At 45.0% G+C, this 25,566-nt stretch overlaps 2 protein-coding genes and 1 pseudogene across 2 annotated transcripts in view; all 3 read right to left on the reverse strand.

Annotated features, from left to right (window-relative positions):
- Positions 1 to 12,410, reverse strand: part of LOC129460654 (zinc finger protein 813-like) — a 109,645-nt gene extending 97,235 nt beyond the window's left edge. The window contains 2 exon segments of the mRNA XM_055238789.2: positions 2,352 to 2,439; positions 12,311 to 12,410. Of these exon segments, the coding sequence (XP_055094764.1) occupies positions 2,352 to 2,366 (15 nt within the window). The 5' untranslated portion in view covers positions 2,367 to 2,439; positions 12,311 to 12,410.
- LOC129459522 (zinc finger protein 578-like) overlaps positions 1 to 25,566 on the reverse strand; it is an 82,237-nt gene that overhangs the window by 11,976 nt on the left and 44,695 nt on the right. The gene's annotated exons all lie outside the window — the stretch shown is intronic.
- LOC129460738 (tropomyosin alpha-3 chain-like) lies at positions 5,246 to 12,437 on the reverse strand (annotated as a pseudogene).

Here is a 25,566-nt window from a genome sequence, read left to right on the forward strand (position 1 = left end):
AGTTAATTTTTGTATTTTTAGTAGAAACGGGGTTTCACAATATTGGCCTCAAACTCCTGACCTTGTGATCTGCCTGCCTCAGCCTCTCAAAGTGCAAATTACATGTGTGATCCATCATGCCCAGCCCAGAAACTTTTATTGACACACCAAGTGACATTCAGTATCTAGATGAGACAGAGTATGAGTAATGTCTTCAGAGATGACAACGTCCACAGTGAAAGATCAGAAACTAAAATCCGGCTGGGCACGGTGGCACAGGCCTGTTATCCCAGCTACCTGGGAGGCTGATGCAGAAGAATTGCTTGATCCCAGGAGGCAGAGGTTGCAATGATCCAAAATCACACCACTGCACTCCAGCCTGGGCAACAGAGACTCCATCTCAAAACAAACAAACAAACAAAAACAAAAAAAACACATAAAAGTTAGCCTGGCATGGCACCTGTGGTTCCAGCTACTTGGGAGCTTGTGGTAGGATGATGGTTTGAGCCTGAGGGTGGAAGTTGCAGTGAGCTAAGATCACGCCACTGTGCTCCAGCCTGGGCAACACACTGAGACCCAGTCTCAAAATAAAAGAAAATACATGAAAACTAGATTACTCAAAGTATGAAAATCCATTGTGTGTGTATGTGTTGACATATATATATATATGTCAACAAAATAATGAAACCTACAGAGACTCACAAAAAACTAGATGTTAATACAAAGGGTTGTCATTTTCCCCAGATTTTCAAACTGTAAAAGTTGTTCAAAATATATACATTTGTGTGTGTGTATATGTATGTATATGTATATGTGTGTGTGTATTGTATATGTGAGTGTGTATATAAAGATTTTACAAATATAAAAAGTAGTAAGTTTTGTTGAACTGAAGAGGAATCTCATCTTGCTGGAAAAGGACACTTTGGCAGTTGGGGGCAGGTGGGAATCTCGTCAGATCTAAGAAAACAGGAAATGCCCCATCCTAGAGGAAGCAATCACCCTTTCAACTGCCTGACCTGGAGGAAGCTTCAGATATCTGTAGGAATGCAGGTGTGCTCAGCTAATTTTTGTAAAAAAGTATTTTTTTTAATTTACAGCAGAATTTTTTTTTAAGTCTCATAGCGATGCAGAAATACACGTGTATGAGACTTGCTCTGACACCTGACACAGAACTGACAGTAGCGGCTCCCCAGTGAGGCTGGAAGGAGGGTGGAGGATGTGACAGGGAAAGGAGACGCTTTATGGCAAAAAATCTAAGCTGCAGCTTTGCTTGGAGTTTTACCACAAAACAAATAGATACATCATGTGATGGTTAAATATAAAAATATGTATTTAATAATAATTGGTGGGGCTGGGCACAGTGCCTTGCACCTGTAATCTCAGCACTCTGGGAGGCTGAGGTGGCCAGATCACCTGAGATCAACAGTTCGAGACCAGCCTGGCCAACATGGTGATACCCGTCACTAATAAAAATACAACAAAATTAGCTGGGCGTGGTGACGCGCGCCTATAATCCCAGCTACTTGGGAGGCTGAGGCAGGAGAATCACTTGAACCTGGAAGGTAGAGGTTGCTGTGAGCCAAGATCATGCCACTGCACTTCAGCCTGGGCGACAAAGCAAGACTTCATATATTTAAGATACAATAATATCATCATAATTTAATAATAATGACAAAAATTATAACCATGTTTAATGAAAACACCTGTTTCACTAACCTCTCCACAGTAACACCAGTCTCCATGAGCTTAATGTGATAAGAATGGTTTAAGGAATCTCCTGCTATTATTTAGGTTTGTTTCCTATTCTTAAAATGATGGAATAAAACATCTTCTATCTTTCATGTCTGTGTATGAACTTTCCATTCTAATTACTAATATTTTTGGAGTCAGAAACACAGTAACTCACTCAAAAAACTAAAAACGTAGTATAAAATCGGGCAGAAAACATTTCCCCTTACTGGTTGCGTTTTCTAGAATTTACCACGTACTTTGTACACATGAATACATGACTTCCATTGGCAGCTGCTGTAATCCTGGTCCACAGAGAGCTGACAGTGCACCCAGATGTGGCCCCTGAACAATCCCTGCTGCCCAACAGCACTGACATCACGGAACCCTCACCCCATCTCCATCCATGTCTGGGTGTGAGCCCTTCCCAGGACCATGCCCAGTGCAGCCTCTTCCCAAGTTCTTGTCACTTGGTCACAAGAGATGGAATCTAAGCAAGATGAAAGGGACTGAAGGAAGGCATGGGTGAGTGCGAGCAAACCTATCAGGCAGGATGCTTCAGACTCAGAGAAGATTCCCAACTCCAAGGCCCAGCGTTTCTGAAAGGAAGGAGACAGAACAATCCCCCAAAAATATCATCTCACCTGAGAAAGGGCCATCCCTGACTCCTTTGCTCTCCTCTTCCTCTTCCAGGTTTCTTCCTCACATACCAAGAGTGTTTGGAAGTCAATCCTGAATGTTAGAAATATGTTGTTTATTGCTCAGAATCAACACACCCCCTCCCTGGAACACAACCACACATACAAAGGAGACCTCACCCTGAGGAAATACGGTCCCCGACCACACCAGGGACAATAAACTCCTACAGGAAAACTCCCACTCCCCTCCCGGAGAAGCCCACACACGCTGCAGCAGTGGGGAGCTGGGGTGGGATGAGCTCCCCTTTAGGGTACAGACCCAGACCTGACCAAACCTCACGCAAAGGCTGGGTGCGGTGGCTCACACCTGTCATCCCAGCACTCTGGGAGGCCGAGGTGCATAGATCTCTTGAGCTCAGGTTTGAGACCAGCCTGGGCAACATGATGAAACCCCATCTCTACCAAAAATACAAAAACCTAGCAAGGCATGGTTGTGCACGTCTGTGTGTCTGTGGTCCCAGTTACTTAGGAGGCTGAGGTGTGAGGATTGCTTGAGCTCAGGAGTTCGAGACCAGCCTGGCCAACACGGTGAAACCCTGTCTCCACTAAAAATACAAAAATTGAGCCAGGCATGGTGGCTGATGCCTGTAATACTAGCACTCTGGAAGGCCAAGGAGGGTGGATTACTTGAGGTCAGAAGTCAGAGACCAGCCTGGCCAACATGGTGAAACCCCATGTCTACTAAAAATACAAAAAGCAACTGGGCTTGGTGGGTGTCTGTAATCCCAGCTACTCAGGAGGCTGAGGCAGGAGAATCACTTGAACCCAGGAGGTGGCAGTTGCAGTGAGCCAAGATCATGCCACTGCACTTCAGCCTGGGTGACAATGTGAGACTCAAAAATAAAATAAAATAAAAAATACAATAATTAGCTGGGTGTGGTGGCACACACCTGTAATCTCAGCTACTTGGGAGGCTGAGGCACAAGAATCACTTGAACCCAGGAAACAGAGGTTGCAGTGAGCCAAGATCACAAGACTGCACTCACAGCCTGGGCAATAGAGTGAGATTCTGTCTCTCAAAAAAAAAAAAAAAAAGCATTTCTGATGTGATTGATGCAGAGATAATAGAACCTGAGTAACATGATAGAGACTGATGGGCAGAGGGAACTTCAGATGGAGGTGGGCGGGCATGGGAGACAGCTCTGAGCCTAGACCTGAAGGAGGAGAAAGGGACAGGGCTGTGATCATTTAGGGACATAGAGTAAGAGCAGGGACAATGATCAGAGACAGGAAGGGTTTTGTTGTTTGGGAAAACAGAAAAGCAAATGTGACTGAGGGATTCATGAGATGAGGGCAAGCTCCCAGGAGGAGGCTGGACACTGGCAGGGGCCCTGGACACAGGGCTGTGGAGCCACGGTGAGGGGTTGGGCTTTTGTCCTGGGGGACATGGGAAGCAGGTGGAGGGTTCCCTGCCAGGGACTGACATGACCTGCTTTAGATTTTGCTGTGATGTCCTCATACAGAGAAAGGCCTCGAAGATGGTCTCTGTGTCTGAGTCTACACCTCTGTTTCTTCCATTCTTTTGCATTTTTTAATTCTTTTTTATTTTTGGGGTACTACATCCCATTTAAAATTCTAATTACAACTGGGCACTCCCCTCTCCCACAAGAAAAGCCACACCCAGACACGCACTCTATTTTGCCAATCATTTCAGGGACCAGGGTCACTCAGGTTGAGCTTTTCTGGTCCAGCCCCTCATCTCCTAGTTGCAGGGAGGCTCACTGGGGCTCAGAGAAAGAGAAATTTTCACCAAGTTACCCTGAGAATGTCTGAGATGAGTGAAAACATGTGCCTGAATTCTTACATTGGGGCCTGGAAGTGCTAATGGGAAGGGTTGGTCTTTATCACCCCTATCCTTGAAAATTAGAGAAGCATCTTTCACATGCCTGGGCTAAAGAAACTTCATTTGCAAGGTTCTGATGCCATTGATTCCCAACATTTAATTTTTCCTTACAAGAAAATCACAGTAACATTTATAAAACACAGAAGTGTGAACACACAGCTATTGATCTTGAAAACAGTGAAAGAGGGTCAGCTGTAGAACTAAGATATAAGCAAAATTTTTCAATCAAGAATACATGGGTGGCCAGGTTCAATGGATCATGCCTATAATCTCAGCACTTTGGGAGGTTGAGGTGGGTAGATTACCTGAGGTTAGGAGTTTGAGACGAGCCTGGCCAACATGATGAAACCCCATCTCTACTAAAAATCCAAAAATTTAGCTGGGCGTGGTGGCCAGGTGCCTGTAGTCCCAGCTACTCAGGAGGCTGAGGCAGGAGAATCACTTGAACCCAGGAGGCAGAGGTTGTAGTGAGCCTAGATCACACCATTGCACTCTAGCCTGAGCAACAAGAGTGAAACTCCATCTCAAAAAAAGAAAAAAAAAAGAATACATGGGTGCTTTTAGAATAGCATTCCATGTTGGGGAAAAGCTGAGGTAGGGCTTGCTAGTCTGACATAATATAAAAAGAGTCTTGGAATATGCCGGGGTCCAGGGTCTAAAACCCCTTGTGGCCTTTGGAACACCAAGCTCTGTGCCAAAGGGTTGAAGCCTGCCCTGCTGCACCATAATCTAAGCCCAGGGCATAAAACCCCTCGTGGCCTCTGGAATGTGCCCAGACTGGCTGCTTCCTTGTTTCTAGCACTCCCAGGCTCATAAAATAATTGTATCTTAAACTAGAAGAACATGATCTCAAGTTCCCCATGATCTCAAGTCACAGAACATGTTCCATATAAATGCTAAACTGACACACCTATAGATCATGTGCTTGATGCACCACTTCCTTTCAACCCCCACATCCTCACCACCTGCTTCCTCATTTGATCACCAATAAATAATGTGGGCTTCCAGAGCTTGGGTCTGTTGCAGCCTCCATACCAGCATTGGCCCCCTGGACCCACCTTATGCATTCTTAACTTGTCTTTTCTCATTCCTTTGACTCCGCCAGACTTCATAGCCCCCATGGCCTGGTGTTGGGTCTGGCCACCCCAAAAGTTCCATGCCAATCCAATCCATCTTTCAACATTAGTCCAGAATGGACCAGAGGGCCTTGAGGGAAACATGCACTTACTAGCTCACAGCTCAAGATGTTCACAGATGACATAAGGAAAGAAAACTGAAAAATAGACTAACTGGTTAAACTACATTTTGATGTTAAGGTAAAAGGTCACTGATCCTTTACCAGGTACACACGGAAACAATCAAACTTCTGTATTAGGTACTAAAGGTTTTCAATAAAAAATAAAGACTAGAAAGCATGCAGACCTCAATCTGAACCAGACGCAACTAGTTTCCAACAGAAACTATTTTGAAATTGTTTTTTAAAAAAATCTAACAAATTCTGGGGTCAACAGGAAAATAACTGGAAAATATACAGAAAAAAATGATGTGAGCTGATTATAGGATGTGACAAAGGCATCTTTCAGAAGTGATTATTATTATTATTATTATTATTTTACATCACAACATGCTTTTTAAAGACATTATGCATTGGGCTCACATTCCCTTAAATGTTGTTTCCAAAGGTTCTCACCCTCTAGCCCAGCTGGAATCTCCAGGAAGAGGCAGAGACGGTTTGGCGAAAAAGAGGCAGGGGAGGAGGGGGTGGTGAAAGGAGAAAGCAGCCTTCCAGTTAAAGATCAGCCCTGAGGTAAAGCTCAGCTTCAGGCAGGCTGGCCTCAGGTAGAGTCAGGGTCAGAGGGAGGAGCAGCACCAGGGTGGGTCTGAGGCATTCTACATCTCATTCAGGTCAAGCGGAGTCTGGTCCAGCATCCTGTGTGTACAGAGCTGTTCCTCTTTGGTGCATTTCAGTTTATCTTCCAAGTCATCATTGTCTTTTTGAGCTTGGTGACTGATCTCTTAGCAAACTCAGCATGGGTCTCTGCCTCCTTGAGATTATCAGTAAGAATCTTCATCTCTTCCTCACATTTGTCTTCTTTTTGAGAGTACTTTTCTTCAGCTGCACTCAGACACTTCAGGTTCTGGTCCATCAGTCTGATCTGCTCATCCATCTCTTGGCAATGGGACTCTGCCAGCTCAGCTCATTCCTCTGTGCATTCCATGTCTCCTTCAATGATCACCAACTTACGAGCCACCTCTTCATACTTCCCATCTGCCTCTTCTGCAATGTGCTTAGCTTCTTTGAGTTGGATTTCCTGGAGTTCCATCTTTTCTTCATCTTTTAAGACCCAGATTTCAATAACGTTTATATCTCTCTCACTCTCATCAGCAGCTTTTCCCGCTTCTTCCAGCTTTTGCATGGCAGTGGCCAGGCGCTCCTGAGCACAGTCCAGCTCTTCTTCAACCAGCTGGATCCTACCGTTCACGGAGGCCACCTCAGCCTCAGCCTGTTCCCGGGCCCGCCTTTCTCCCTCAGCTTCTCACTAGAAGCACTCAGCTCGCTCCTCTGCATCACCTGCCTGGTGCTGCAGAACCTGGATCTTGCGCTTCACTTCCCTGATGGTGGTGATCCCAGCCATGGTGCCCACCCAGCTACTGCTCATGCTCCGGTTCCTGCCTCCTCCATTCGGCGTTGCAGACTCATCTCCATGATTATGTATTAAAAAAGAAATTTTGAAAACTAAGATTTATCTCAGCCAGGCATGGTTGCTCACGCCTGTAATCCCAGCACTTTGGGGGGCCAAGGCGAGTGGATCACCTGAGGTCAGGAGATCAAGGCCAGCCTGGCCAACATGGTGAAACCCCATCTCTGCTAAAAGTACAAAAATTAGCCTGGTGTGGTTGTGCGGGCCTGTAGTCCCACATACTCGGGAGGTTGGGGCAAAAGAATCACTTGAACCCAGGAGGCAGAGGTTGCAGTGAACCGAGATCACGCCACTACACTCCAGCCTGGGTGACTGCATGAGATTCTGCCAAAAAACAAAACAAAACAAAACAAAAACCTACAATTTATCTCAAACTGAAAAAAAAAGGAATAAAGAAAGCAATGAAGAGGAAACAAAGTAAATCTATTACACATAAGAACAAACGTACTTTTGATGTCTCTTTTGTTTTTTATTTTATTTTTTGTTTGCTTGTTTGTTTTTGTGAGATGGAGACTCACTCTGCCACCAAGGCTGCAGTGCACTGGCACAATTTCAGCTCATTGCAACCTCTACTTCCCAGGTTTAAGCGATTCTTGTGCCTTGGCCTCCCCAGTAACTGTGACTACAGGTGCACACCACCATGCCTGCCTAACTTTTAGTAGAGACCAGATTTCACCATGTTGGCCAGGCTGCTCTTGAACTTCTGACCTTAGGTGACCCACTCACCTCCATCTTCCAAAGCGCTGGGGTTACTGGCAGGAGCCACCATGTTTTGATGTCTCCTTTAAAAAGTACTATATAGGCTAGGTGCGGTGTCTCATCCCTGTAATCCCAGTACTTTGGGAGGCCAAGGCAGGAAGATTCTTTGAGCTCAGGATTTTGAGACCAGCCTGGGAAACATAGTGAAACCCGTTTCTACAAAAAAAATACTTGTCTGACTTGGTGGCTCATGCCTGTGGTCCCAGCTACACAGGAAGCTGAAGTAGGAGGATCGCTTAAGCCCAGGAGGTGGAGGCTGCAGTTAGAAGAGATCACGCTGCACTCCATCCTGGGCGATAGAGCCAGGCTCTGTCCCAAAATATTAGTTATTAATTAATTTAATTAAAAGTATTATGTAATAACAGAAAGTGATTTTTTTCCCACTTCACTGCCCCACTTCCTACCCCCGCCCTGTGAAAAGGGAATAGAGTGATTCACAACTGAATAAGTCACTGCCCTCTGGCTGAATAGGGATTCCAAGTGGAAGCTGACCTCTATGCCAAGATTTATAGAATGTACATGTCTTATAGATAGGAATTTTAAAATTCTCAATCTCATCTGTATAAAGAAATTTTAAGTTATTAGATTATATACACAGAAGTCAACATGTCACAAGTAATCATATCCAATGAACTCACCCACTCATCTGAATACAAAGTCCCCCACCCCTTTTATTCTTTTGAGACAGGGTCTCGCTCCGTTGAGCAGGCTGGAGTGCAGTGGCATGAGCTCGGCTCACTGCAGACTGGACCTCCTGGGATCAAGTGATCCTCCTGCCTCGGCCTCCAGAGTAGCTGGGGGTACAGGTGTGCACCATCACACCCGGTTAATTTTATTATTTATTTATTTTGGCAGAGACGGGGGTCTTACTATGTTGCCCAGGCTGGTCTCGAATACCTGGACTCAAGCAATCCCCTTGCCCCAGTCTCCAAAAATGGTGGGATTACAGGAGTGAGCCCCTTTTTCAGGCACCAGTGCAACCTCACACTCAAGTAGAAGAAAAATTATTATTCCAGTTAGTTAAAGAAATTCCTGGAGTACAGGCTGAGGACAATCCACCTGGGTTAGCTGTAAATCATGCACCAGTAGTAGCAGAATCAAAACCAGGAGCAACTCCTGTTCAGGTTCGTCAGTACCCAGTTCCCCAAAAGTCCACACAGGGCATCTGCAAGCATTTAGAAAGGCTCTATAAACATGAGATTTTAGTCCAATGCCAGTTGCCTTAAAATACTCCACTTTTGCCAGTTCAGAAGCCATTGCCAGGGCCAGGGTCTAATGAATATAGGCCGGTGCAAGATTTGCATGTTGTAAACCAGGCCATGGTAACTATCCATCCAGTGGTACCCAACCCATACACTTTGATAGGATTCCAGCAAGTGCTACCTAGTTTACAGTCTTAGACTTAAAGGGTGCTTTCTTTTGTATCTGTCTGGAACCAGTTAGTCTGCCTACCTTTGCATTTCATAAGACAATGAAGCGTCACAGTTCACCTGGAGTAGACTCCCACAAAGTTTTAAAAACTCTCCCACAGCCGGGCACGGTGGTTCACGCCTGTAATCCCAGCACTTTGGGAGGCCGAGGCAGGTGGATCACAAGGTCAGGAGATCGAGACCATCCTGGCTAACAAGGTGAAACCCGTCTCTACTAAAAACACAAAAATTAGCCAGGCGTGGTGGTGGGCACCTGTAGTCCCAGCTACTGGGGAGGCTGAGGCAGGAGAATGGCGTGAACCCAGGAGGCGGGATGAGGCGGAGCTTGCAGTGAGCCGAGATCACACCACTGCACTCCAGCCTGGGCGACAGAGTGAGACTCCGTCTCAGACAAACAAACAAACAAAAAAACTCTCCCACAATCTTTTTTTTTTTTTTTTTTTTTTTGAGATGGAGTCTTGCTCTGTTGCCCAGGCTGGAGTGCAGTGGCAAGATCTCAGCTCACTGCAACCTCTGCCCCTGGGTTCAAGCAATTCTCCTGCCTTAGCCTCTGGAGTAGCTAGGATTTCAGGTGCCAGTGACCGCACATGGCCAGTTTTCGTATTTTTAGTAGAGAGGGGGTTTCACCATCTTGGCTGGTCTGGTCTTGGACTCCTGACCTCGTGATCTGGCCGCCTCGGCCGCCCAAAGTGTTGGGATTACAGGCGTGAGCCACCATGCCCCGTTCTCTCCCACAATCTTTAGAGAAACACTGGCCTCAGACCTCATGGCTTATACCCCGCCAAATAACAACTGCACCTTGTTGCAGTATGCAGATGGGCTTCTTTTGCCGGCACCAATCTAAGAGGACTGTTATCGGGGAACCCAGGATCTCTTCCATTTCCTATGGAAAGTAAGTTACAAAATATCAAAAAAGAAAGCCCAAATTTTCCACGAAGAGGTTACATATCTAGGTGTCATGGTGAGCCATGAGGAACGCTGGTTTGGCTATGAGAGGAAGCAAGCCATTTGTGCCCTTCCAACCCCAACCACCCAACGTCAAATAGGAATTTTTAGAGGCAGCAAGATTCCGGATTCCAAATTTTTCACTGATGGCCAAGTCGTTAATATGAAGCCACAAAAGGAGGAGAAAAGGAGCCCTTCCTTTGAAAACCTAATCAAGAAATAGACTTCAAGCAGGTCAAGGAAGCTTTAACTAAGGCCCCAGCCTTAAGACTATGAGACATAACTAAGCCTTTCTTTCTATATGTTAATGAACAAAAAAGAATGGCTATAGGGGTTCTGACTCAAGTTATAGGATCATGGCATCGCCCAGGGGCATATTTATCCAAACAACTAGACTCCGTGGTGTCAAGATGGCCTCTTTGCCTTAAGGCATTAGCCGCCACCATCTTGTTAACACAAGAAGCTAGCAAATTAACTCTAGGACAGCAACTAACCATCCGGGTGCCACACTGAGTCATAACTTTGATGGATCAAAGAAGGCACCATTAGTTATCAAACCTGAGGATGACTCGGTACCAAGGGCTTCTATGTGAAAACCCTTACACGACTTTAGAACAGTAAACACCCTAACCCGGCTATTCTGCTCCCAGTCGGACAGGCAGCTCCCCTCCATAACTGCGTCAGAACAGTAGACGAGGTATTCCCCAATGAGAAAGATCTTACAGACAGACCCCTCAGAGACCCCAATGTCAAGTACTTCACAGGTGGAAGTAGTTCTGTGCTAGAAGAGTTTGGACATGCCAGGCATGCAGTGGGAACATTAGACTCAGCAGTAGAGGCTCAGCCTCTGCCTACTGGAACATCAGCTCGAAAGGCAGAACTAATAGCCCTGACGAGAGCACTGTTGCTAGCAAAAGACAAGAAAGTCGATATTTACACTAATTCTCAGTATGCTTTTACTACACTGCATGTACATGGCACTATATATAAAGAGAGAGGATTTTTAACAGCTAGAGGAAAGAAATAAAGCACAAAGAAGAGATTCTACAGCTCTTAAAGGCTATATAGGCTCCAGAAAAAGTAGCTATAATGCACTGCAGAGGGCACCAAAAGGCAAGGATGCCATAAGCCAAAGGAAACAGGCAGACAGAGAGGCAAAGCGGGCAGCAATCATTATGCTGCATTTTAAAGAGGAAGCCTTAGCTTTGCCTCTCCTCCCAGAACCTCCTCTCCAAGAGGACCCAAGTTATACTCCAAATCGAAGAGGCTGGTTTGCTCAAGAAGATAAAAAATATATTAAAAGAAGGTAGTAGAAGTTCTTTGACAGGAGATTAGCCATTCCAAAGATGTTAGCTCCTAAGTTTGTGAAGCAAACTCATCAAGAAACTCATATAAGAAAAACAGCATTAGCAACGTTATGAAAGTGCCATTTCTTTTTTTTTTTTTGAGATAGAGTCTTGCTCTGTCACCCAGGCTGGAGTGCAGTGGTGCAATCTTGGCTCACTGCAACCTCTGCTTCCTGGGTTCAAGTGTTTCTTCTGCCTCAGCCTCCCTAGTAGCTGGTATTACAGGCACCTGCCATCATGACTGGCTACTTTTTTTGTTTTTTCAGTAGAGACCGGGTGTCACCATGTTGCTCATACTGGTCTTGAACTCCTGACCTCGTGATCTGCCCACCTTGGCCTCCCAAAGTGGTAGGATTACAGGCATGAGCCACCACGCCCAGCCACAAAAGTGCCATTTCTATGTGCCATGGCTCTCTGCTGTCATTTGAGCCATTTGTAAACAATGCTTAACCTGTGCTCAGAATAACCGTGACAGGGGCCCACTTGGCCCCCAAGAGTTCAAGAAGCAGGAGCCATGCCTTGTGAAAACTTGGTTATAAACTTTACCGAACTGCTCTGTGCCAGAGGATGTCAGTATATGCTAGTGCTTATCTGCACCTTTTCAAGATAAGTTAAGGCTTTCCCCACCAGGACAGAAAAAGCATGAGAAGTGACTAAAGACTTCTTCCCAGGTTTGGACTGCCTCTATCTCTAAAGTCAGACAATGGGCCGGCATTTGTAGCTGAAATAGTGCGAGATTTAACAAGACTGCTAAAAATAAAATAGAAGTTACACACAGCCTATTGGCCGGAAAATTCAAGAAAAGTAAAATACATGAACCAGACGCTAAGCAGCTACTGAAGAAATAGAAACTCACCAACTCCCCAACCAAGAAACTCACCTGAGATAAGATCAGGTCTTCCGTATGGTTGTCCTCTGAGTCAGGTGCACCCCCACCAAACAAACTAGGTATTCACCTTATGAGAGTTCGTTCAGTCGGCCTCTCCAATCATAAGTCAAATTAAAAGTGATCTCCAAGAACTAGAGGAATTAACTTTAAGAAAAAAAACGCAGGCTTTAGTAATAGCCATGTAAGAAGTCCACAACTGAGTATGGGAAAGAATGCCTATAGGTCTCACAGATCCAGGACACCCCTTTAAACATGGAGACTCTGTTTAGGTTAAAAAGTAGAATCCAACTTCCCTAGGACCCATATAGCATGGGCCCTATATTGTAATCTTGTCCACGCCCACTGCTGTTAAACTTGCAGGAATCATGCCTTAGATCCACCATAGTCAGCTGAAACTGGCAGCTCAGGACAAGTGGACCAGCCAGCAAGACCCAGATCATCCAACTCGGCTGATCCTGAGATGAGACCAAGCTGCTGCTGAGGACGACAGCCCTGCTCTGGTCACGCCGGAGGCTGACCAGTCTATGCATGGCTGAAGCTGGAGGGGATGACAAGCCCTGCTCTAGTCACACACCTGAAGCTGACTAGTCTATGCATGGCCAAAGCTTGAGGACTCATCAAGCCAGTAAATGTGGTTAGAAATCTTGATTAGTAGTTTTCCTTGTAATACTAACTGTTTTACTATTGTTCTGTCGTCGTGGTCAAACTCCTCCCCAGGCAAGGCCCTCTTCTCTCCTTGCTGGATGTGAATATGCTGTACATTGTTTTGCTGTTGTTACCCTCCTTAACCATGGTAGAAGAAGCAATATAGAAAGGCGTCCCCACTGTACACATACTACCTGGTCAGGGAACAGGATAACTAAGACTCTATTGCACCATACTTATTATGAGTGTACAAGGACTCGCTTAAGAACTTGTACTTATAAAGACCAGGCATGGTTGCTCATGCCTGTAATTCCAGCACTCTGGGTGGCTGAGGCAGGTGGATCACCTGAGGTCGGGAGTTCGAGACCAGCCTCACCAACATGGAGAAACCCCGTCTCAAAGAAAAATACAAAATTAACCAGGCATGGTGGTGCATGCCTGTAATCACAGCTATTCAGGAGGATGGGGCAGGAGAATCGCTTGAACCCAGGAGGTGGAGGTTGCGGTGAGCCACGATCATGCCATTGCACTCCAGCCTGGGCAACAAGAGCGAAACTCCGTCTCAAAAAAAAAAAAAAAAAAAAAAGACTTGTACTTATAATCAGACCATCTACTCAATTTGTGACCCAGGAAATAACCAACCTTATGTATGTTATAACCCCAAGTTTTCACCTGGTGAATAGTTTAAAATACATGCAAGGTCAAAAGAAAGTCTTCTCTTAAACCAAACCAAGGTCCCTCCCTTTTACTGATGGCCTATTTCTCTGTATTTTGATGCTTGTCAAGCAGCAGACCTAGACTCACCCATCTGTGGTAACCTACCTATACAAAGATACTATAGAAATGACTACAAATATGTATGCATGCCAGCTTGTCCCCCTGGGACCCAGAAAAAGATTGTCAGTATTGCATATCGTGGCACCCTAGCACACAACAAAGGCCAATTATGCTTAACAAAATGCCGGTAAAACCAGATTGTGAAACAAAAACCTGTCATTCTGTAAATTTCACCATTCTAAAGCCAGATTTACCCGTGTGGACTGCAGGTTACCCCATACATGTCTACACACACACCCCTACCCAGCAACCTACATATATGTTATCAACCAGCAACAATTCTGAGTCTTTAAATCATTCCATAAGCATGTAGACCAGAAGTTACCACAGCCTCCTCCTTTAGCTAAAAGCCTGTTTGCTTGGCTAGCTGAAAACATTGCTAGCAGCTTAAGCATTTCCCCATGTTATGTTTGTAGAAGGACTAACATAGGAGACCAATGGCCTTCAGAAGCAAAAGGGTTAATGTCACAAGATAATTTAACTGACTCTTCCCTGAACCGATGCCCACAAGTTTAAGCCCCTAGCTCTTTTTTTTTTTTTTTTTTTTTGAGACGGAGTCTCACTCTGTCACCCAAGCTGGAGTGCAGTGGCGCGATCTCTGCTCACTGCAAGCTCCGCCTCCCGGGTTCATGCCATTCTCCTGCCTCAGCCTCCCGAGTAGCTGGGACTACAGGCTCCCGCCACCAGGCCCGGCTAATTGTTTTTTTTATTTTTAGTAGAGACGGGGTTTCACCGTGTTAGCCAGGATGGTCTTGATCTCCTGACCTCGTGATCTGCCAGCATCGGCCTCCCAAAGTGCTGGGATTACAGGTGTGAGCCCCCTGCACCCGGCCTTAAGCCCCTAGCTCTTAAAAACTTCCATTATGAGGAGATACTGTCTTGCTTACTAAGGAAAGGCTTTTACGGGCTCAGTAGAAGAATTAACTTGTTTAAGACAGCAATATTATAATAAAACACTAAAGAAAAGTTTGTGGCAAGGCAAAGATGACTCCAGATCACCTCATCCAAACCCATTCTCCCGTTTCTCTTCTCTAAACCACACCTAGTATCAGCTTGAAGCTCCAAATACCTGGCAAGCACCCTCTGGTCTCTATTAGAACTGCGTGCCATGGGCCTACTGACAGTTGCCAGGAAAAAGGATAAGAGCTTGTGTACTTGAAACAATTAGACCATGTTTCTTCTCACTCCCACTGCAACAGGGAGAAACTTGAAGGTATCCTGTCTAAAATAAAATCAAAGAAAAAACAAAAGAGATATAGACATAAGAAAAGACATAAAAATAGAAGATTAGAAAGACACAGATTGGCCCCCTGAAAGACTAATTCAGTACACTAGGCCAGCTACCTGGGCACAAGATAAGTCATAAAGGTATCGCACCGCAATTTACACGCTTAACCACATCATAAAGTTGCAAGCAGTACTTGAAATCATCACTAATGAAACAGCAAATGCATTAGACTTACTGGCCCAGCAAGTCACAAAAATGAGAAATGCCATCTACCAAAATAGATTAGCTTTAGACTACCTCCTAGCCCAGGAAGGAGGAGTATGTAGAAAGTATAATCTAACTAATTGCTGCCTAGAAATCGGTGACAATAGGAAGGCTATTATAGAAATAACTGCCAGAATGAAAAAATTAGCCCATGTTCCAGTCCAAACTTAGACAACGTAGACTCCTGAGTCCCTCTTTTGAGGCTGGTTTTCCTCCTTCAGTAGATTCAAAACCTTAATAGGAGTAGTTCTAGCCATACTAAGAATTTGTTTAATACTCCCTTGCCTCTTACCTCTCCTTATTAAGAGCATTCAATTAACTATAGAAGCAATTCTAACTAGGCAGACTACCACTCAGCTAATAGTTCCATATAAATATCAGCCTGTGCCTAAAGAAGAAAACCTGCCTTTTCATGAAGAATCAAGTAATAGTGATGCTTTCTATTAAAATCTTGTTTATAAAAAGCATCAAAGGGAGAAAACTGAGGCAGAAATTAAAAAAATAAATAGGCATTCATTCACTCCAAGAAAAGTAACAGGAAAGGCAAGGGTTAAAAAGAAAAGAACAAGTTTTCCTCTGCCTAGCAAGCTCACTTCAAGGACAGTTATAACATAAGGCTGTTTGAGAAGTCGAAGCCAAAGGAATGGGCTCCAGACACCTCCTCCCCTTTAGAACAAGAGTGAAAGAAAGAAAGAAAGAGAACAAATGTATTTAGCTGTTCTTGTTTTTCTTTCAATGCAGCTACAAGACCACCAGCCATGCAAGGCTACAAGTTATGGTATGCTATAGATTACATGACCTATCATTCTATGATTAACTGCTTTTATTTTGCTTCTGTAAGCCTGCTTATAAAAACCCCACTCTTTGTTGAAATGCTCAGCTTGTTAGATGTAAATCCACTGAGCCAGTGCGTACCTTAAATAAACATCCTCCTGTCTCCCCCATATCAGTCTCTCTAGTCCTCAGTTTCCTGCAACACCATCTCTGTGCCTCCTCTGCTTTCCCCATTAAATTCTCTCTTCCCTGTTATACCCCTTGTCCCCACTCTCTGGCAGCCTAGATCCCCAGGTGTCCCCCCTGCTGTGGTTCTCCCTCTGTTCTCCTTGCCACCAGCACCACTCTGCTCTGTCTGCCCTGGCTCCAAATCCCTCCCTCTCTCCCTCACTCTGATGAGCCTCCCTCTTTGCTGCCCCTCTCCCTACCTTGCTGTCCTTCATCTCTCTGTACATCTAGCTTTTCTCTGCATGTCTCCGGTTGCTTTTCTCCTCCTGCTTTCTCATGTTTTTTTTGTTTTTTCACTTTTGCTGTCTCTTGGCAAATCCCTCACCCATTCTCTACTTTGCCATCTGTTATGAGTCTTTCTCATTCTTTTCTCTTTCTCAGGTTTTCTACTGCCTGTGTCTCCTGATCCCTTTGGCCCACACAATCACAGGACGGTTTGGAGTATGATGCCTGCATCCCAGGGGAGCACATTTTCAAGGGGCTGGAGCTGGGCAGGGAAGAACACCCCGTGTCACGGGATGTGGGCAAAAGAAAGAGAAATCAGATGTTACTGTGTCTATGTAGGAAAGGGAGACATAAGAAACTCCATTTTGATGTGTACTAAGGAAAATTGTTTTGCTTTGAGATGCTGTTAACCTGTAAATTTTGCCCCAACCCTGTGCTCACAGAAACATGTGCTGGATTGAATCAAAGTTTAATGGATTTAGGGCCGTGCAGGATGTGCCTTGTTAACAATATGTTTGCAGGGAGTATGCTTGGTAAAAGTCATCACCATTCTCCATTCTCGATTAACCAGGGACATAATGCACTGCGGAAAGCCGCAGGGACCTCTGCCGAAAAAAGTCTGGGTATTGTCCAAGGTTTCCCCCCACTGAGACAGCCTGAGATATGGCCTCGTGGGAAAGAAAAGACCTTACATCCCCCAACCCGACACCCTTAAAGGGTCTGTGCTGAGGAGGAGGAGTGAAAGAGGGAGGCCTCTTTGCAGCTGAGATAAGAGGAAGGCTTCTGTCTCCTGCCCGTCCCTGGGAATGGAATGTCTGGGTGTAAAGCTGACCGTTTCCATTCGTTCTATTCTGAGATAGGAGAAAACCGCCCTGTGGCTGGAGGTGAGATATGCTGGCAGCAATACTGCTCTGTTACTCTTTGCTACACTGAGATGTTTGGGTAAAGAGAGGCATATACTATGTGCACATCCAGACACAGTACCTTTCCTTGAACTTTTTCATGATACAGATTCCTTTGCTCACATGTTTTCCTGCTGACCTTCTCCCCACCTGTTGCCCTGCTACACTCCCCTCGCTAAGACCGTAAAAATAATGATCAATAATACTGAGGGAACTCAGAGGCTGGCACTGGTGCGGGTCCTCCATATGCTGAGCGCCGGTCCCCGGGGCCCACTGTCCTTTCTCTATACTTTGTCTTTGTGTCTTCTTTTCTCAGTCTCTCTTCCCACCTGACGAAAAATACCCACAGGTGTAGAAGGGCTGTCTCCCTTCAACAGGACAAGCCCCGAGCACCTCCCCTACGTGGGCTCAGGGGAAGCCATGACTGCGGACGGGAGACCTAGGGAGCAGCAGGGCCCGGCAGGAGGAGGGAGGCGGGGGGCGAGGGCGCCTTAAGACAAGGGTGGGGTCTGCAGGATCCCAGGACCAGACAGAGGACGCGGCCTTCCCGGGACTGGGGCCGCGGTTCTGCGCTCCATGGGCCGAAGAGGGCGAGAATCCACTTCTCGGGTGAGGACTTTAAAAAGCGCGGGGTGGGAGGAGTCAGAGAAAGGTTTAGAGCAGGAAAAATGCGCGATAGAAAGTGTATACATTGCCGTATAACAGAAAGACCCGGGACGGGACCAGCCCCAGGGCGACCTTAAACACAAAAGGAAGCGACCCCCGGACTCTCACGGGGTCATCTCAATTTGCTCTGGGTGAAGGAAGATGGCTGAGAATTTCCAGGTTTGTGGGGACCCCACGCCCCAGGTACAGAAGCGCCAGGAACCTGGGAAGCGCAGACTTAATACAAGACAGAGCCAAACTCACGCGCTGCCGTGGGACCGTCACTCCACGCGATCCGCTTCCGGGTTTTCGCGAATCTGCGCGCAGGACAGAAGCCAGGCCTGGGCGGGACCTGGAAGGAGGTGGGCGGGGCCTGGACGAGGTAGGGGCGGCGCGCCAGGCGGAGAGACCTTGCCCTTTGGAATGCGCAGAGGGCGGGGCCAGGGTGGGACCTGTGAGTCCCTCACCCTCGCTCCAGCGCCTGTTTTAGGGTTTTGGAGTGAGACCGGCCAGTAAAGTTGAGGCATGATTCAAAAGCCCTGGAATTGTCTGGAACGGGGATGCAAACTAGAATGTGAAATGCAAAGCCTTGCCTGGGTGGAACGTACGATTTCATGCTGACGGCCCACAGAACAGAATAGAAATCCTCTCCCTTTCTATTCTCCATTCACTCTGGAGGGAGAGTCCACCCTGAGCTCAGCTGCAGAGACTTCCCTAAAGCCACCGCCTGGGATACGGGACGGAGTGCTCAGGCCACGGAGGAGTGAGGTGATTACCTGCTGGATAAACACAGCAAGGATGCGGGCGCGGGGGCGGGAGCCTGAGGTCCCAGCTACTCAGGAAGCAGGGGCGGGAGGATCGCTGAGCCTAGGGGTCCAGGCCAGCCTGGGCGACAAAGTAACACCCCCTCCCGCAGGGCTCTCTTCCTCGACTCTCTTTTTTCCTTTTTTTTGTGTGTGTTTTAAAATACAGTTTTGATTGTGTGAGATAGGGATCCAACAGTATTCTTTTCCATCTGGATATTCAGTTAGTTGTCTCAGCACATTTGTGGAAGAGATTTATTACTTTATTTATTTACTTATTTCTTTTGAGACAGAGTATTTCTCTGTCGCCCAGGCTAGAGGGCAGTGACGGGATCTCGTCTCACTGCAGCCTCTGCCTCCTGGGTTGAAGTGATTCTTCTGCCTCAGCCTCCAGAGTACCTGCCATTACAGGCGCGTGCTACCATGCCTGACCAATTTTTGTATTTTTGTAGACGGGTTTCACCATGTTGGCCACGCTGGTCTCAAACTCTTGACTTCAAGTGATCCGCCTGCCTCGGCCTCCCAAAGTGCTGGGATTCCAGGCGTGAGCCATCGTACCTGGCCCAACAAATACTTTTTACTTCAGTTTCTAATTATTGAGAAAATATAATTGAAACAAACAAAAAGTCTTCCGCCAATGAGAAATAATCTCCACGATGATAATAGAGAAAGAAATTGAAACCATTTCATTAATAGATAAGCCTTAGACCAGACTGTGATGCGAAATAGAGGCAAACAGCTAAGAGGTTGAAAAAAGAGAAAGAAACTTCACTGTTCTATCAACCCATTAAGTACATGTTTTCAAGATAAACACTAATCAGTCCTCAGGGAAGAGGACTTGACAACACCCTTGGTCACACATAGTTCATCCTGGCTCTACTTGGTAATGGAGGTGACCATCTGTGTCTGCTAATTAGCTTCATGCCGAGGAGGGGGAGAAACTCTAACCCATTTTTTTTTGACAAGTGTGAGTTTCACAACATGACAGGTGCCTTCTCTGGTGAGGCTCCTAAAATCCAACAGAAACTGATGTCAGCAATAAATAATAAAATTTAGAATTTATGATTAAGTATACAGCTTATCTGAACACAAAGCGTGAAGATAGCCACCGGCAAACATCAACTCCAAATGAATGGGATCAGCGTTCCAAAGCAGAGACGTTTAGGTTTCACGCACAGGGAAGGACAGAGAAGCTTTAGGACAATCACCACATTTTCCATTCAAGACCAGTGCATAGGTTGCAGCAAGTTGATTGGTTATGGATTGATACACTTCAAGGAAGGTTACTTTATCACTCGATATAAAGGGACAATGATCCCTTTATATCAGATCCCTCCCAGAGATAAGGAGGTCTTATCTCTGGGGCTGCTTAGTCTTTCTAATTATTTAAAGGAAAACTTTCTTTTTGTTTTTTTTTAAGAAGGAGTCTTGCTCTCTTGCCCAGGCTGGAGTGCAGTGGTGTGATCTCAGCTCACTGCAACCTACACCTCTCGGATTCAAGCAGTTATCCTACCTCAGCCTCCCAAGTAGCTGAGATTACAGGCATCCGCCACCACTTCTGGCTAATTTTCTTTATTTTTAGTTGAGACAGAGTCCCACCATGTCAGCCATGCTGGTTGTGGACTCTTGACATCAGGTGATCTGCTCAACTCAGCCTCCCAAAGTGCTGGAATTACAGGTGTGAGCCACCGTGCCCAGCCTATAAGTGGCTTCTTTATAGCTAACGCTACGCAAAACTTTCATTGGTCATCATCATATTCAGTAGCATTGCTTTTATCAGTATCATGGAAACCATTATTCTCATTTGGAATAGTCTGCAGTCAACCGTCACAAATGCATATGGAAGCTCTCATGCCGGACTTGTCCTCACCCTAGAATCACCTGGGGGCAGGGTAGTTAATTGAAACAGCATGGATGTTTCCCCCGAGACCAATAGAAGCTCGGGGAGGGCACAGGTGACGGCAGTAATTAAACCTGACCATTTGATCCTAATTGGAAGCCCCGGCTGAGAGACTCTTAGCTAAGCACTGAAGCTTTAAGGTGAATACAAGTCATCTGGCAATCCACAACCCACTGTAATAACGTTTGATTCTGAAGGCTTGAGGTAGAGTTTATAAATTAGCATCTTTAACAAGTTCCCTGCTAATGCCAATGTTTCTCCCCTTGGACCCATTGTCAGTAGCACTGAGCTACAGAAGGCATGCCCAGCACACCAGAGCCCCTTACACCCAAATATCTGGTCTCAGCACAGATACTGTTGGTTCCCAGGGGATACCATAAATCACAGTCTTGAAAAGTCACCTTTTTTTTTTTTTTTTTGAGATGGAGTCTCGCTCTGTCACCCAAAGTGCTGGGATTACAGGTGTGAGCCACCGCGGCTGGCCTGATAGGAGGGTTTAAAAGGAGCTTCAAAAGGCTGTTGCTCTACACTGAACGAAGGATGGAAGGTGATAGTAATGCCCCCACGTTAAAATGACATGAATACTTCTGTCTTACTGAAGCTTGGTGCTTTCTGTGGGATAGATAATTTTCGCTTTGTTCTGTGGCTTTGGTAAATTTCAGGAGTCTGAAATGATTGATTTTAGTGGCTTTGCTAGTGTTTTCATCATTTGCAGAGGGGACTTGGTTTCTTGTGGTTTGCATTCATCAATATCAGAAGCTGATCTCTCTATTCAATCTTGCAGTTTTAAGTAATGCATTGAACAGTCACAGAACGCTGAGCAGGAGAACTAGATTTCTAATGTAATCAGAATGGCAGGCACTAAATGAATTATTTTACAATAAGCCTGTGTCCTTTTTATTAACTCTTCGGTGGAGAAGTTTGGAGTCTATAAACTTATAATAAATGTGGCCTGTAAGACCATATCTGGACTTCTTCTATACCTCCTTCTATTCCAGACTCTACCTGTCAAACTGAAGTATAAAACACTCACCTGACCCATCCTTCTGTCTGGATGGTGAGCTCAGTGTGCTGGTCATGCCAGTCAGTATTATATGAGAGGGCAGCAGCCAGGCTGCTAGATATGGGCTTGTGGTTCTGTGTACTCACCTGCTGTCACAACCACAGTGATCATTTTACCTGTCACAGCTGACAGTGCAGTCCTAGGATGCTTTTATATTTTTAAAACTTTACTTCCCTGTTGTAATTACCAAGAAAACATTTACTAATTCCTAGGTGGTATCTCCAAAGGGATTTTAGAGTGTCTGGGGAGATTCTTCTCCTTGATCCCTGGAGGCAGAGAGGGTCTCACAAGAAGGAAGCAGGAAATACTGAGGTCTGGTATGTCAGGGACCAAACACACGCTACATGTGTCTCCGTGGATTCTCTGCATCCCTGAGAAGTCTTTCCACCCAAAGTAGATTTCCTTAGAATATTTAGATCTTTGATCATTTAAGTTATATGCAGATAATTGGAATCAGGCAAAGTACCTAAGAAGGATCTTGAAAGATATGAAAGGAAGTAAAAGGAAGAACATGAAGCCATTAGTTTACCTTAGAAATTCTTGAACTCACCACTCTGCCTTCCACAAAATAGACCTAAAGAGAGATATATCCTTCAACCCAGCAATCTCATTACTGGATATATGCCTAAAGGAATATAAATTGTTCTATTGTAAAGACGCATGCGCATGTATGTTCATTGCAGCAATATTCACAATAGCAAACATGAAGTCAATTTAAATGCCCATCACCGGTGGACTGGATAAAGAAAATGTGGTACCTATACACCATGGACTATGCAGACATAAAAAAAGAACGAGATCATGTCCTTTGCAGGGACATGGATGGAGCTGGAGGCCATTTTCCTTAGCAAACTAACTCAGGAACACAAACCCAAATGCCACATGTTCTCACTTATAAGAGGGAGGTAAATGATGAGAAGACAGATACATAGAGGGGAACAACACACACTGGGGCCTATTGGAGGGCGTAGGGTGGGAGAAAGGAGAGGATCAGGAAATATGATTAGTGGGCACTAGAATTTATATCCTGGTGATGAAGTGATCTGTACAACAAACTCCCATGACACACGTTTACCTATGTAACAAATCTGTGCATGTACCCCTGAGCTTAAAAGTCTTTTAAAAATGAAAAAAACCTGGTTGGGCATGGTGGCTCACTCACGCCTGTAATCCTAGAATTTGGGAGGCCTAGGCAGGCAGATCACCTGAGGTCAGGAGTTCGAGACCGGCCTGGCCAACATGGTGAAACCTCGTCTCTACTAAAAATCCAAAAATTAGCTGGGCGTGGTGGTGCATGCCTGTAATCCCAGCTACTTGGAAAGCTGAGAGAGAATTGCTTGAACCTGGGAGGCAGAGGTTGCAGTGAGCTGAGATCACAACACTGCTCCCCAGATCTGGGCTACAGAGCAAGACTTGGTCTCAGAAAAAAAAAAAAAAAAAAAAAGAAATCAATGGACTCGTAAGCACAACTGAATACCAAATAATATAGAAATTTCATAGAAACATATAGTTTACCAATACTTAAATATATATTACTATATAATTATATTGATGTATAGTTATAGTGGTACCTATACATCATGGACTATGCAGCCATAAAAAAGAATGACATCATGTAAAATATAGTATTGTAAAATGCTATACTTTACTATAAAATACTATATTTTATATAAATATAACTAATGTAAGTATAATAAATGTATTTTACTATGTAAAATTTTACTATGTGAAATATAGTATTACAAATATAGTTTATCAATATATAGTATACCAATTTCTCTTAACAGAAATATACCAAATGGTAATAATTTTCTAGCTAGATTGGCAAATTGTGTTCTCAGTGCAAAAAAGTTTACTGGTCCTATGATGTAGCCACGTCTCCAACTGCTACTCCTGTGTTTATGTTGTTACCTGCCAAAAGGAATTTGGCTGGTAATTTACTAATTAATGAAGGTTACTAGTCATTTGAATATTTTTTTTTTTTTTTGAGACTGAGTTTCGCTGTGTCGACCAGGCTGGAGTGTAGTGGCGTGATCTCGGCTCACTGCATCCTCTGCCTCTCGCATTCAAGCGATCCTCCTACCTCAGCCTCCTGAGTAGCTGGGATACCCGCCACCATGCCTGGCCTCATTTGACTTTGAAAGAGAAAACTGTGTGTAATCCCAGCATTTTGAAAGGCCGAGGTGGGTGGATCACTTTGGGTCAGGAGTTCAAGACCAGCCTGGCCAACATGGTGAAACCGCGTCTCTACTAAAAATAAAAAAATTAGCCAGCACGGTGGTGTGTGCCTGTAATCCCAGCTACTTGGGTGGCTGAGGCAGGAGAATCACTTTAACCCGGGAGGCGGAGGTTGTAGTGAGCAGAGATTGCACTGCTGCACTCCAGCCTGGTCGACAGAGCAAGATAGTCTCAAAAAAAAAAAAAAAAAAGAAAAGAAAAGAAAAGAAAGTTATCCTGGATTATCTGGGTGGGTCCTATGTGTCCTTGAAGCAGAAATATATGTCAGAGAGATGCAATAGCGGAGGAAGTTAAGACCCAGGAGCACGAGGGTGATTTCACGTGCTGTATTTTGAATATATGGGACCCAGGAGAAAAATGAATTCTGACAACAATCTGAATGAACTTAGAAGTGAATTCTGCCCCCACAGTCTCAAGAGTCGATCCCATGGCTTTGACCTTGATTTTGGCCTGGTGAGACCAGACAGAGTACCCAGAAAAACCTGACACATTTCTCATCTGTGAACTGTGAGAAAATAAATGAGTGCTGTAGTAAACTGCTGGCTAAACCATGGCAATTCATAATAGAAAATTAATACACACCTCAACAAATGTAATAAAATATTTAAACACTAAAATAAAAAGTAGTCATTTATATCTAGACATAATTTTCACCAGTTTGAGGTGTATCCTTCTGCCTATAGTTTTATAGAATATCTAAAATTGCATGTGAAATCACATACAACATATATATGTATATACACACCATTCAGGTATTCTGTTCATTATTCAATATTTAAATATATATTTGCAGAGTTACATTTCTGTCTAATTCAATAGCTTTCACCAATAAGTGATGTTTTCTTTTTTCTTTTTTCTTTTTTTTTTTTTTTGAGATGGAGTTTCACTCTTGTTGCCCAGGCTGGAGTGCAATGGCGTGATTTCAGCTCACCTCAACCTCTGCCAACTGGCTTGAAGCGATTCTCCTGCCTCAGCCTCTGGGGAAGCTGGGATTACAGGCATGCGCTGCCATGCCAGGCTAATTTTGCACTTTTAGTAGAGACAGAGTTTCACCATGTTGGTCAGGCTGGTCTCAAACTCCCAACCTCAGGTGATCTGCCTGCCTCGACCTTCCAAACTGCTGGGATTACAGGCGTGAGCCACCATGCCCGGCCAATCAGTGATGTTTTTATACCAGTTGCAATAGATCTATGCATTTTTTAAAAATGCCACATCAGATTCCATGGTGATTGTGAATAAACCACGTCATTGCAACACTCCCTGTTTATACATTGACAGAGCTCAGTGTGTCCATCTGTGTCCTGCCAGAGCACACATCATACCATGTGGATCATGCTGACTGAGCACCTGTGGTGACCTGTGTGGTCCTTGGATAGAGGATTATTGGACCATGGCGACTGCGCATTCTCCCCAAGACAGACAACTGATAACAGACCTTGCGAATAGCCATAAAATGCCACATCCCAACAAATGCGCACCCAGGTAACTCCACCTA

Source organism: Symphalangus syndactylus, chromosome 13, assembly GCF_028878055.3.
Source record: "Symphalangus syndactylus isolate Jambi chromosome 13, NHGRI_mSymSyn1-v2.1_pri, whole genome shotgun sequence".
NCBI lineage: Eukaryota > Metazoa > Chordata > Mammalia > Primates > Hylobatidae > Symphalangus > Symphalangus syndactylus.